Source organism: Macaca thibetana, chromosome 7 (genome assembly GCF_024542745.1).
Source record: "Macaca thibetana thibetana isolate TM-01 chromosome 7, ASM2454274v1, whole genome shotgun sequence".
NCBI classification, from domain to species: Eukaryota; Metazoa; Chordata; class Mammalia; order Primates; family Cercopithecidae; genus Macaca; species Macaca thibetana.
The window spans coordinates 46,935,391-46,948,086 of record NC_065584.1 but is presented as its reverse complement, the minus strand read 5'-3'; the positions used below and the strand labels follow the sequence as shown (position 1 = coordinate 46,948,086).

Here is a 12,696-nt window from a genome sequence, read left to right as displayed (position 1 = left end):
CTTCATCATTATCTTAGATAGATCTTAGGGATAACTTGCTGAAGCCTCCATATCAGCACTTGCTGCTTCACCGTGCACTTTTATGTTATGGAAACAGCATCTTTCCTTGAATTTCATGAACCAACCTCTGCTAGCTTCAGACTTTTCTTCTGCAACTTCCTCACCTTTCTCAGCCTTCACAGGATTGAAGAGAGTTAGGGGTTAGAATCTGGATTAGGTTTTGGTTTAAGGGAATGTTGTGGCTGGTTTGATCTTTTATCTAGACCACTGAAACTTTCTCTGTATGAATGATAAGACTGTTTTGCTTTCTTTCTTAACATTGTGTGTTCATTGGCACAGTGCTTTTAATTTCCTTCAAGGACTTTTCCTTTGCATTCATGACTTGGCTAACTGGTGCAGTTGGCCTAGCTTTTGGGCTGTCTCAGCTTATGACACACCCTCTTCAGGAAGCTTGGTCATTTCTGTCTTTTGATTTAAAGTGAGAAACCTGTGACTGTTTTTTTTTTTTCCACTTGAACACCTAAGAGTTCATTGTAGGGTTATTAATTGGCCTAATTTAAATATTGTTGTGTCTCAAGGACTGGGGGTCTGAGAAGAGGGAGAGAGATGGAGGAACAGTCAGTTGGTGAAGCAGTTCGAGTACATACAACATTTATTGAGTTTGCTGTCTTATATGGGTGCTTTTCATGGTGCCCTGAAACAATTAAAATGGTAACATGAAAGATCACTGATCACATAACACCATGACAGATATAACTATAGTGAAAATGTTTGAAATATTGTGAGAATTACCAAAATGTGAAACAGAGACATGAAGTAAGCACATGCTGTTGGAAAATGGTGCTGATAGACTCATTCCATGATAGTGTTGCCACAAATCTTCAATTTGTAAAAAATGAAATATCTGCAAAGCCCAGTAAGGCAATTCGCAATAAAATGAGGCATGCCTGTAATTGTCAGTTCTCCCAGTCTGCAGTATTATTTCTGAAGCCCTTCATAAAGTCAGACAGACTTTTCCCTCCCAATTTCTAAGTTATGTTTTACCTTGTTTCCTCAACCGTATCCCTGAAGGGGCTTTGAGCCTCTAATGTCTTAAATCTTAACATCCAGCACCATCACATGCACACCCTTTTTAGCTATTCCAGGATAAAACTATTCATCAGTGGCAGAAATAATGACTACAGAAGAGTAGTCCACATATTTCAGAAAATGTTCTTGGCTTAGAGCATTTGGAGTATGATGTGTTATTAACATATGCTGACTAGGAGTATGTAGTATAATTTGTTGAGCTGTTGCTCATTGGCTGAAAGCTTATGATAGTATTCAAAGTATGCTTTTGTAATAGAGTTACTTGTTTTTTTTTCTTTTTTTTTTTCTGTTTTCACCATAGTATATGAATGTTTATGCACAAAGTTGGTGTATCTGCCACAGACAGAAGAATATTGATTTTGAGTATGTTGAGTTTGAGGTAACTTGTGGTATATCAAAGAGTAATTGTGCAGTAGGCAGTGTGTAATAGGAATTTAGGAGAGATTTTTAGGCTAGAAATAGATACTTAGGATGATTATTTTCATAGGTCATTGTAAAAATTGTAAGAATAAGATTGAAGGATAAAATGTAGAGTATGAAGAGGACTGTGACAGGAAAATAAATCCTGGGACCCCCAAATCACTAAGCTAAAGGGAAAAGTCAAGCTGGGAACTGCTTAGTGCAAACCTGCCTCCCATGCTATTGAAAGTCATTCCTCTGGTGCTCATCTGAGACAAATGAATCTCTGATTGCTTCCTCTGCCCTATTGTTTATGTAAAAATGCAGATTCACTGAGCCAGACTAAATTGTGTATTCAGTGGAAGGCTGATCAAGGACTCAAAAGAATCCAACCTTTTGTCTCTCATCTACTTCTAACCTGGAAGCCCCCACTTCGACTTGTCCCACTTTACTGGACTGAATCGATGTACATCTTACACATATTATTAATATAAAATCTATATCATGATTATCAATATAAAATGTATAAAAGCAAGCTGTACTTGACCACTTGGGAACATGTCATCAGGACCTCCTGAGGGTGTGTCCTTAACTTTGGCAAAATAAACTTCCTAAATTGACTGAGTCCTGTCTCAGGTATATGGGATTCACAGGATAATGGTGAATTTTTACTAGCTATATGATTTTAAGCCAGTTATTCGACTTCTCCATGCCTAGTGCCCTCATCTATGTAGTAAGGAAAATAATACCTACATTGCAAAAACCCTAATGAATGTTATTTTCTTTCTATGTTCCTTCATATATTTACAACCTCTTTCTAGAAAATATAGTATTATTCCATAAAGGATTTAAATTTGGCTTAGGAGTTTTCTGGCAAAGGGGCAAAAAGGAAAACTGGATAGATTCCGTGGTCCTTGCTGTCTGTCAGGAGGATACAAACCCTTTTTTTTGAAAGTGTGTTTTTCTGGCACAGCTTTATTTAATTATTAACTCTTTCCTTTTCCCTTGCTTTTACACAGCTCTGTTTTTACACAGCTCTGTTTTTCTGACTCAGAATGGACTTAAATATACTATTTGAATTTGTACCTTATATTATTTGCTTGTTAGTTGAAAATTGCTATGCTAAATGATAATAGCCAACAGAAGATTGATTAGACATTAATTTTGAGTTCTAAGATAATGAAAAAATGGGTAAACATGCTTTTTAAAATTTTGAGGACAACATCTTTTCTTCTGAAAGTCCACTGTCTCTTCATAATGTTTTAATACCTGCTCCTAGGCCATCACTTCTCTACCTGTGGATGAATTATTTTGCTTCATATTCCAAAAGCACTTTGTTGAGGAGGTAGGTTATGAATTTTTTCTCAGGATTTGGAGTACATAGATTCTGAATTCCCTTTTAGGTATCAAGTGATTCATAGCAATTTAGCCTAAAGGTATGAAAGGACTGATGAGGAAATTTAACAGCAAATATTTCAAAGTTTAAATTGAGTATGCCACATAAGTAAATGTAACACACTCCTATTTTAGTTGCTGAGATAAATGAGAAATTATTATCGTAGACAAAGTTAACTGGATCCCATGGCTAATTGGCTTGAAATTCATGTATGCCAATAAGTAAGTCTCTACTTTTGTTAAGATTGTATACCCCTTCTATCAAAAGTTATTCATTTTGAGATCATAAGTTTTTAAAAATTACAAATATCTGAGCTTTAAGAAAATCTCAAACCTTTTTAAGGTAAAGATTTCAATTGGTTACTTTCTGGGGACCAAAACTTGTAGAATATTCTTTTTAAATTCCAGTTTATTTCCCACTTGAAAGCTGATATCATCAACTCATGGTGGAGGCTGGGAAGGAGAGAAAAATAAGAAAAGAAAATGTCTAATATTTTGTTCATCTTCTTTGGGCCAGTTTAGTTGAAAACCCTAACCATCACATATAAATAGTTTATTTGGGAAAAATGTATTTTGAGTTCCAAGCAGCTTATTTATAAGCAAACTATTGGAACAAAGTCTATTTGTAAATTGACTGCCTCTTCTAAAATGCACCAGTTGTTATTTTTTTCATGTGTTTTCCATGAATCCTTAAACGCATTTCATTATTGTATGTTGATAATATTTTAATTAACTGGTGATCATTTAGGTCATTTCTACCTCAAATTTCTACAATTCAGTTAGAGCAGAGATTTTTGTCAAATTTAGTTGAATTTAGGTTTCTAATGTTTTAATGTTCAAAGATATGGCACTTCAATCAATATATTATTGTATAGACAAGTTAGGCAACATATTTTGGGAGGAAAATTTTCTAAAAATAATATCCTGCTTCTTTCTTATAGAATTTAATACAATGGGCTTAAGGAAGAATTTGTTGTAAAAATAAAATTTTTCTTTAACAATGTTATTACTTGTTTTTCATCTTTGAAGACCGTAGGTTTCTGTTTCGTTTTTAAAAGCCAAGGAGCTAACGAAGAATGGAAAGTGCTGATAAAACTAGGTTACTTCACAGAAAGTCTTAAGTATAGAATTTTTGACAAACTATGAATACTTTTTTAAGTCAGTATGTTTTAATAATATTTGAAATTCTACATGGAATGTAGTTGCTCTTTAAAAATAAAGCGATCAATTGACTAAAATTTTGACGAGAATATTCTTGATAAAATAAAATCTGCTAAAAATAAGTCATTCAGAGAGAAAAAGGATGAGTACCATTCTGACTTTTAAAAACAAAAACCATAAAAATGTTTTTGGAAATGGATAATGACTGAAAATTTGGGCTTCTTCACCAGATTTTTCTGTTTTCTGCAGAATATAAAATTTTATTTGAAAAACTTCCTTGCACTCTTAGAGGCAAAAGATTGCCCATATACTGCTGTGTTGGTTGCTTTGTTGCCAGATAAAATGAGCTAGCAATTATCAACTACTACTTCTTCTTCTTCTTTTTTTTTTTTTTTGAAACAGAATCTTGCTCTGTTGCCCAGACTGGAGTTCACTGGCATGACCACAGCACACTGCAGCCTCTACCTCCTGGGCTTGGGTGATCCTCCCATCTCAGCCTCCTGAGTAGCTGGGACTACAAGTGTGTACCACCATGCCTGGCTAAATTTTTTTTTTTTTTTTTTTTTGTAGGAACGAGGTTTTGCCATGTTGCCCAGGCCAGTCTCAACTCCTGGGCTCAAGTGATCTGCCTGCCTTGGCCTCCCAAAGTGATGGGATTATACGTGTGAGCCACTGCACACAGCCTACCTCTCCTGTTCTTTATTTTATGTATTTATTTATTTATTTTTGGACACAGGTCTTGCTTTGTCACACAGGCTAGAGTGCAGTGGCCGATCACAGCTGACAGTAACCTTGAACTCCTGGGCTCAAGTGATTTTCCTGCCTCAGCCTCCTGAGTAGCTAGGACTATAGGCATGCACCACCACATCTGGCTGATTTTTTTTTAATTTTTATTTTTTGTAGAGAGAGGGATCTAGCCATGTTGTCTAGGCTAGTCTTATATTCTTGGGCTCAAGCTATCTTCCTGCTTTGCCCTCTCAAAGGGCTGGGATTATAGGCATGAGCAACCATGCCTGGCCTGTTCTTTTTTTAATGATCAGTTTTCATATATATATTTTGTAAATATGTAGAAAAAGATGTGGCCACACAAACACTAAACTCAACAGTAGCATATTACCCGTGGAAAGTGAGATATAGAACACAATGAAGTAGAACTTTGAATTATTTTTCTATATAATTCTGTATTTTATGAGCTTTAAAGAAAAAATATTCTTTTCACAGTTAAAATTAGAAACGGAAAATGTTACATAGGAAAATAAACTGCAATAAAAAATTTTAATACTGTTTAAATTATTATGGCTTAAGGCAGATTATAAAAAGTAGAGATGTACAACTGATTTTGGAAACAAATAATATATTATGTCTAATATACAATATGACTTTTAGATATATTAATGTTCTATATTACCTTGCTGACTAAACGATTGAGTCTAATCTCCAAGACCTTGAGATATATAATGTTATTTATGACTCTATAATTTTGAATATTTTGGATAGCTGCTTGCTTATAAATATCTTTAGTTAGTATAGTTATAAAGTGTGCCTGTTTTCACCTTCCGTGCATGGGTTTAATTTCCTGTAACCACAAGGAGTAGTGGAAATGCACCACTCTGAAACTTCCTAAGTCCAAAGTGGTTTATCTGGGGTTTAGTTGATCTTGCTAATGGCACTATGATCTTTGGAATTTTTCCCTGTTATTTTTTAGTGACACTATTAAGATAGAAATATAGGCCAGGGGTGGTGGCTCATGCCTATAATCCCAGAAACTTGGGAGGTCAAAGCAGGAGAATCACTTGAGCCCAGGAGTTAAGAGACAAGCCTGAGCAACATAGGGAGTCCCAGTCTCTACAAAAAAAATTAAAAAGTTAGCAGAGCGTGATGGCGTGTGCTTGTGATCTCAGCTACTGAGGAGGCTGATGTGGGAAGACTGCCTGAATCTGGGAAGGCAAGGCTACAGAGAGCTGTGGTAACATCACTGCATTCTCAAAAAAGAAAATATATATATATATATGTGTGTGTGTGTGTGTGTATGTATACATATAAAGATCAATGTTAGTATTTTACTAATAATCTTAAAAATTCTTATTTTTCTTATTACTCTTCTTATTTAGCTTATTCTGTAAGTTAAATACATACTCAGGAGAAATCAACTCTTCCCTATTCATTAGAATTTCTCTTTTTCCCTTTGTCTTGTATTCATTTTTTTTGTTCTGTGAAGTTTATTTATTGAGTAATTAGTGTTAGGCACTGGGGATAGAGAACAAGATAGGCAACATTCTGTCCTTAAGAAATATACTGTACTTCCTTGTCTGAGAGACAGAACACAGAAATAAATAAGATGATGTCAGATATTGCTAACAAAAGGAGTAATTAGGACAGTGTGGCCCTAACACATATGGAATTGAGCAAGATTATACCTGGAGGACTACAAATGTTTAAATATTTATCAAAACATTTGAATATTTAAAAGTTGTAAATCAAGCCACATCCTTGGCCCAGCCTGATTTCCTACACAGCATCTTGGGTTGCCAGCAGCCTATACCCTCAAGACCCAGAGGCTAAAGGAACTGCTCTCTCCTCCTATCCATCCTTGTAACCTGCCTGATTGAGTGGTAGTATGGATCTGTTGGGGCAGGGCTGGGATGATTGTGGTGGTACCTAGACCCATCTAAAACAGTATATTGGCAGATCCCGCCAAGTCTCCAGGAATCTGGTTACAGGGAAGTTTGCCTCTCCAGTTCATTGTTTTTTCAACTCAAGTCTTCTAGGAAGTTGTAAGCCCTTCTTAATGTTGCACTACCAGAAAAGGGGATGCAGGTATCTGGGAAACCTGGCTTGCCTGGGTATTCAGTTTGCTTTATTTGGGGCAACGAACTTTAACGGAATAAAGCTTTTATAAGCAGCCACTCTGTCTAGGATTTCTTATTGCAGAAGTTGTGTTCATTTTCTCTGTCATACATACTAGAGCACTCAGAGTTCTTTATCCTCTGGCCAGCGGGGCCTCATTCAGCTGGCACCTCTTTCTTGTAATTGTCATTTGCTCAGTTGATTACAGAACTTTCAAAAATGTTCTTACAAGGAAAGGAAGAAAAAACATCTGTTTTAGTGCTTGGGGTATACAGGACTCTCTAAAGTGCAGGCCCCTGGAAGAGGCTGTTCTTGCCCAGGTCTAAGGATGATATTGGGACTGGGGATGGAGGTGACCATACACTAGCCTTTTACATGCTCTTCCACTTCTCCCTATCCTGTTCTTCTTCCTAGTTTCTCATTCAGTTTATTTTAATTTATAAATTTGTTTGATCTGTAAAACTAAACTGGTATCACTTGGGATACCTATATCTGAAAAGTAAGCTCCAAATGAAAATGAACATTTTCCAGAAAGTTTTTTGGTAAGATTTTAAATAGCAATGACTAGTTTTCAAGTCTCACTCTCCTTACCCCACAGGGGCAAACTGTTCAGATGTGTTGTAGATTTGAACCTTGGCTTAAATGTTATGTTTTATTTCTCTCCTTACAGCTGTGAAAGTTGTGTAGATTTACTGTTTGTGAGAGGAGCTGGAAACTGTCCTGAGTGTGGTACTCCACTTAGAAAGAGCAACTTCAGGGTACAACTCTTTGAAGATCCCACTGTTGATAAGGAGGTTGAGATCAGGAAAAAAGTGCTAAAGATGTAAGTATTCCTGCTCGAATGATTCAGTCAACAAAGAGGACTTTAACAATTATGTCAGTAATTGATTATTTCCTCATAAATATGGACAAGTAGCAGGTATATAAGTATAAATTCATTTAAGTTCTTAGAGAACTGAGTAATATTATTTATCTTTGTTAAAGAAGAGCCTCTTGATTGATGGCTTCATTATTCATTTGTATTTGTTTTTTGATTAATAAACATGTATTGAGTACCTACTATGTGTAAACACTGTGTTATGCATGTTAGGCAGTAGTTACAAAGTGATGAGTAAAACAGCTATGAACTCTGTCCTCATGAGACTTACCGTACAGTAGCACAGGATAGCAAAAAGACAACAGGTAAACCAAAACAAATGTTATTTATTATAGATTGAGAATAGTGTTATATAGTTAGTGGTCAGTGTTGCTGTGGTCAGTGATGTCAGATGTGGGCTGAGGAGGTAACATTAAGTTGAGGTTTGAAGGCTGTTAGAGAAAATCATGTGTTAGCTGTAGTTTATTTTGGTATGTATATTTTTATGTATATATACATACACATATGGGCATAGTATATATATGTGTATATATACCTATATATTATTAATCTGTCTTTTTCATTTACAATTTAGGCTTTACTTTTTACTCTTTGTTAATAGTTTTGGGTTTCTTTTTATCCATTCTTTTATTATAAGAAATAATTGATATATTTATTTTCCTTTTTGGTAGTATACATTTCAACCCAGGTAATCAGTGTTTTAGCAGCATCTTTCTAGGTACATAACCAATGGTACTTTATCAGTGCCCCTAGGGGCTCTTTTATGGTTTGTATAACTTCTGCAAGGTAGTCTCTTAGATTTTGATCTTTCATTGTTAATTCCTTGCAATTTACTGATTCTTCCCAGGTACATTACAATATTTAAAGATTTTCTTGATCTAGCATTTTTTAGACTATGTCATAAAAATGGAGGAGTCGCTTCAATTTTTTTTTGTGTTTTGGAAATCAGTGAATCCCTTATAAGTAAATAATACCATAATTTCCGCTGATATGCCTTGCTTAAGCTCATTTCCCAATCTTTCAAGCTCCCAATTTATCTTTCCCTGAAGTCTTAACAAGGATTTTGCATATTGTACATTTTCTCCTGATCCTACTTCTCTGTAGTCATAAGAATTTAAGAATTGCATTTTTGGTTTGGTTACAAACCTGGTGTCAAGAAAACAGTATTTTAGGCTGGGCGCAGTGGCTCATGCCTGTAATCCCAGCACTTTGGGAGGCTGAGGTGGGTGGATCACTTGAGGTCAGAGTTTGAGACCAGCCTGGCCAACATGGTGAAGTCCCATCTTTACGAAATACAAAAAGTATTAACTGGATGTGGTGGTGTGTGCCTGTAATAATCCCAGCTACTCGGGAGGCTGAGGCAGGAGAATTGCTTGAACTAGGGAAGTGGAGGTAGCAGTGAGCCAAGATTGTGCCACTGCATTCCAGCCTGGACGACAGAGCAAGACTCCATCTCAAAAAATAAAAATAAAAAAATAGAGAATGATGTTTTACACAGTAAGCAACTCTTTTCCTTGTATCATATATGAATTAGGTAAGAACAAGTAAACCAGTTAGATAATATTAAAAGCAATGATATGTAATATGTAGATTTTTTTGTTTTCTTAGATACAATAAAAGGGAAGAAGATTTTCCTAGTCTAAGAGAATACAATGACTTCCTGGAAGAAGTGGAAGAAATTGGTATGTTTTTAATTTGATGTATGCTAGCCTATAAGACCATGTGCTTTTATCTTTTAAATGCTTAGGAGAACATCTCACATAAAAACCTCTTAATAGGTTTAGTTGTGATAGCTAACATTTACCTAATTACTTTCTTTTGCACTTGAGTTGTGTTTGTCAAATTGAAGGCATACTTAGGTAAAGAACCTATTTAATATTTTGTCTCTGGAAAAATACGTTTAATAGAGGTAGTAACACTTTAGCTGGGGAGGAAGACTATATGGGTACATACATCTGTATGTTGATAACATGTTAGAGTAGTTTAAATGAAGGAAAGCATATTCCGATTTTTCAAAAATGGGGTTCCTATTAACCGTATTTATAGTGACTAAAGCCATATGTTTATCATTATTTGTGCTTCTGTGGATATAGTAGTCTTAAAGTACTTTGAAGCAGTTGACTGTTGAAGTGGCATTCTATTAATCAGTGTTATTCTTGAATCAGAGGTTGGAGTAATCTTTGTGTCTTTTCTTTCTGATGTGTTTAGTCAAAAGGAAGATTTTGTCTAATCATTTCAGTTTTCTTAAAATTTCAGAGATGTTAAAAACTTTGGAAGTTGTTATATATTGATTTAAAAAAATGCTGCTTTTTAAAGTTGCAATAATTATTACTAAGTGCGGGTTTGGAAATGACACAAAGGTTATATACTATGAACATTAGAATGAGACTATGAAGATCAAACAAGAATCATTTTTATTCTTTCAAACTTGATAGGTAACTGTACTCAATATTTACTATTAAAAATAAGATTATAATAAATGAATCATTCTTTAGAAGATTAATACATGGTAAACTTAAAAAATTCACATTCCTGAAGAATAATAAATATTCTATTTCCTTTAATTTCTTTACTAGAAAATCCAGAAAATCTTTTTGTTTCAACTGTTACCTGAAACTTTTCTCATATGTCTAAGTTCATTTGTTATGCCATAGCAAAAACATATGGAAAACATAATTTAGGGTTTCTCAGGGATCTTTCAGTGCCATAAGAGCCACTGCTTTTCCATTCTGCGCGTACTCATTGCACTTTGTATGTTATCTTAGCATCATGAGTGACTATGGATTTTAGCTGAAAAGATGGTAGAATTGGGAGTGACAAGGCAAAGTGGAAAAGTTAGAATGTAGACTGAGAAGAAAAACCAGAAAGAAATCTACAAGAACTGGGCAAGTATGAAGGTATGTAGAAATCTGGCTCTACATAGATGTTAAGTATAGGACAAGCTGTTGGATAGCAATTGGGAAGAAAAGTAGCTTACGTGTATTCTAAAGGTAATGTGATTAGTCAAAAGTCTGGTCAAGCAATAAAAGGAAAGGAGATTATAGGTGTTGCAGTACAAGTTGAATACATGTTCACAATTCTAAGCAGGCAGTCAGGATAACTAAAAGAAACTGATGTACAGAGAAGGTGAGGAATAGGTTTAGGGGATGAACTACAAGGAGATCTTGATTCTGGGATTAAGGTTCTGACTGAGCTGTGATAAAAAAAAAAAAAAATATATATATATATATATATCTCTTGCTCCAAGATAAATTAATTTGAAGGTATGGACAATATGGGGCCCATAATTGGTACTAGAATTGATAGGCAAGAGCAAGTCTGGATGTTAGAGGGATACAACATGTAATGCTTTCTTTACCAAAATATAGAAACTGTGGCTCAGACCATTTAATTTGAAAGTGATTCTGCTATTACGTATATTCATGAAGGACTGTCTTCAGTTGCAGTATCGGAAAACTCTCTTAACCAATTTCCACTTAATTGTCTCGTTGAAGTAACTGACATTCCCCAGTTCTTCCATAAAATGTACTCACTGATAACCACAGCATAATGAATGCATTGTGAATGCTGTCAACCTTCTTATGCCAGTTGTACTTGTTATTGTAGTTATGTAATTAAATACATATTTAAATATTATATGTAATTTAAATATTTAAAGTTAAATCGTGTGTAAAGTTGGGGAAAAACTTGTAAAACTCTAAAGGATTCTGCTTCTCAGGTTTTTAAGTCACTTCTTAAAAAGTGGAAATTGGCTAGGTGCAGTGACTCATGCCTGTAATCACAGCACTTTGGGAGGCCAAGGCAAGAGGATTGCTTGAGCCCAGGAGTTTGAGATCAGCCTGGACAACATAATGAGACCTATCTCTACCAAAATTTAGAAAATTAGCTGGGTGTAGTGGCACACGCCTGTAGTCCCAGCTACTTGGGAGGCTGAGGTGGATCGCTTAAGTCTAGGAGTCCAAGGCTACAGTGAACCATGGTTGCGCCACTGCACTCCAACCTAGGCAACAGAGCATGACCATGTCTCAAAATACCAAAAAAACAGACAACAAAAAAGGAAACTGAACAATACAGATGACAATTATGGCCTATATAAGGAAGAAGCAAAACTCTAATTAAAGGCTAGAATTTGCTGTATGTCAGTAAGTTAGAGAATGACTATATACTTACTATGTATGTTTTAAGTTAAAGTATTTGAAGAGAGAGACAGGTGTATGTGTGTGTTTCCCTCCTTTAACAGACCTATTTAAATAATCAACTATAAATCCTCATTGTGTTGATTAAAGAGTGGTTCTACTCTATTTAAAGATATTGATGATTTTTGGGAAGTAACCTCTTGGATTTATAGTTTATTTTCTGAACTTCAGTTCAATTCAGTAAGTTTTTAAATTATGTTATGTGAACTGCTTTATTGATGGGGATATGTGGTATTGGTCCTCAATAAGCTCAGACTCTAAAGGGGGAGATAATTATGTTAACTAATAACTATAATTTAATGTGATAAGTCTTATAAATAGGCATTTATAAGATGCTATGGGAATACAGATAAAGCAATTAACCTAAAACTGGGAAATAGAGATATGGTTTGGTGAAGTTCAGGGAAGAGATGACATATGAGTTTGATCTTAAAAGAGGAAGAGGAGTTAACCAGATAGAAAGGGCTTAGGAAAACATTTGTAACAAAAGAAAAAGGCACCGAGATAGAAACATGTGGGGCATGTTGGAGAATGAGCAAGTAGTCTGTTATAGGTAGATAAAACATGAGGGGTGACTAAAAATGAGGCCTGAAAAACAGGCTGGATTAAGGAGGCCTTAGTACCATAGACAACAAAAGCAAAAATAGACAAATGGGATTATATCAAACTAAAATACTTCCTCACAGCAAAAGAAACAAAAGAGTGAAGAGATAATCTACAGAGTGGGAGAAA

The 12,696-nt window shown here is 35.1% G+C and overlaps 2 protein-coding genes across 4 annotated transcripts in view; one reads left to right on the top strand and one right to left on the bottom strand.

The window, feature by feature from the left end:
• The window catches only part of DHRS7 (dehydrogenase/reductase 7), a 977,513-nt gene that overhangs the window by 640,094 nt on the left and 324,723 nt on the right, over positions 1-12,696 (bottom strand). The window lies entirely within an intron of this gene.
• The window catches only part of MNAT1 (MNAT1 component of CDK activating kinase), a 240,589-nt gene that overhangs the window by 56,486 nt on the left and 171,407 nt on the right, over positions 1-12,696 (top strand). For all 3 annotated transcript variants that reach the window (XM_050797813.1, XM_050797812.1, XM_050797814.1), the window contains exons 2-3: positions 7,562-7,714; positions 9,377-9,450. In XM_050797813.1, the coding sequence (XP_050653770.1) occupies positions 7,562-7,714; positions 9,377-9,450 (227 nt within the window). The remainder of the gene's footprint in view (positions 1-7,561; positions 7,715-9,376; positions 9,451-12,696) is intronic.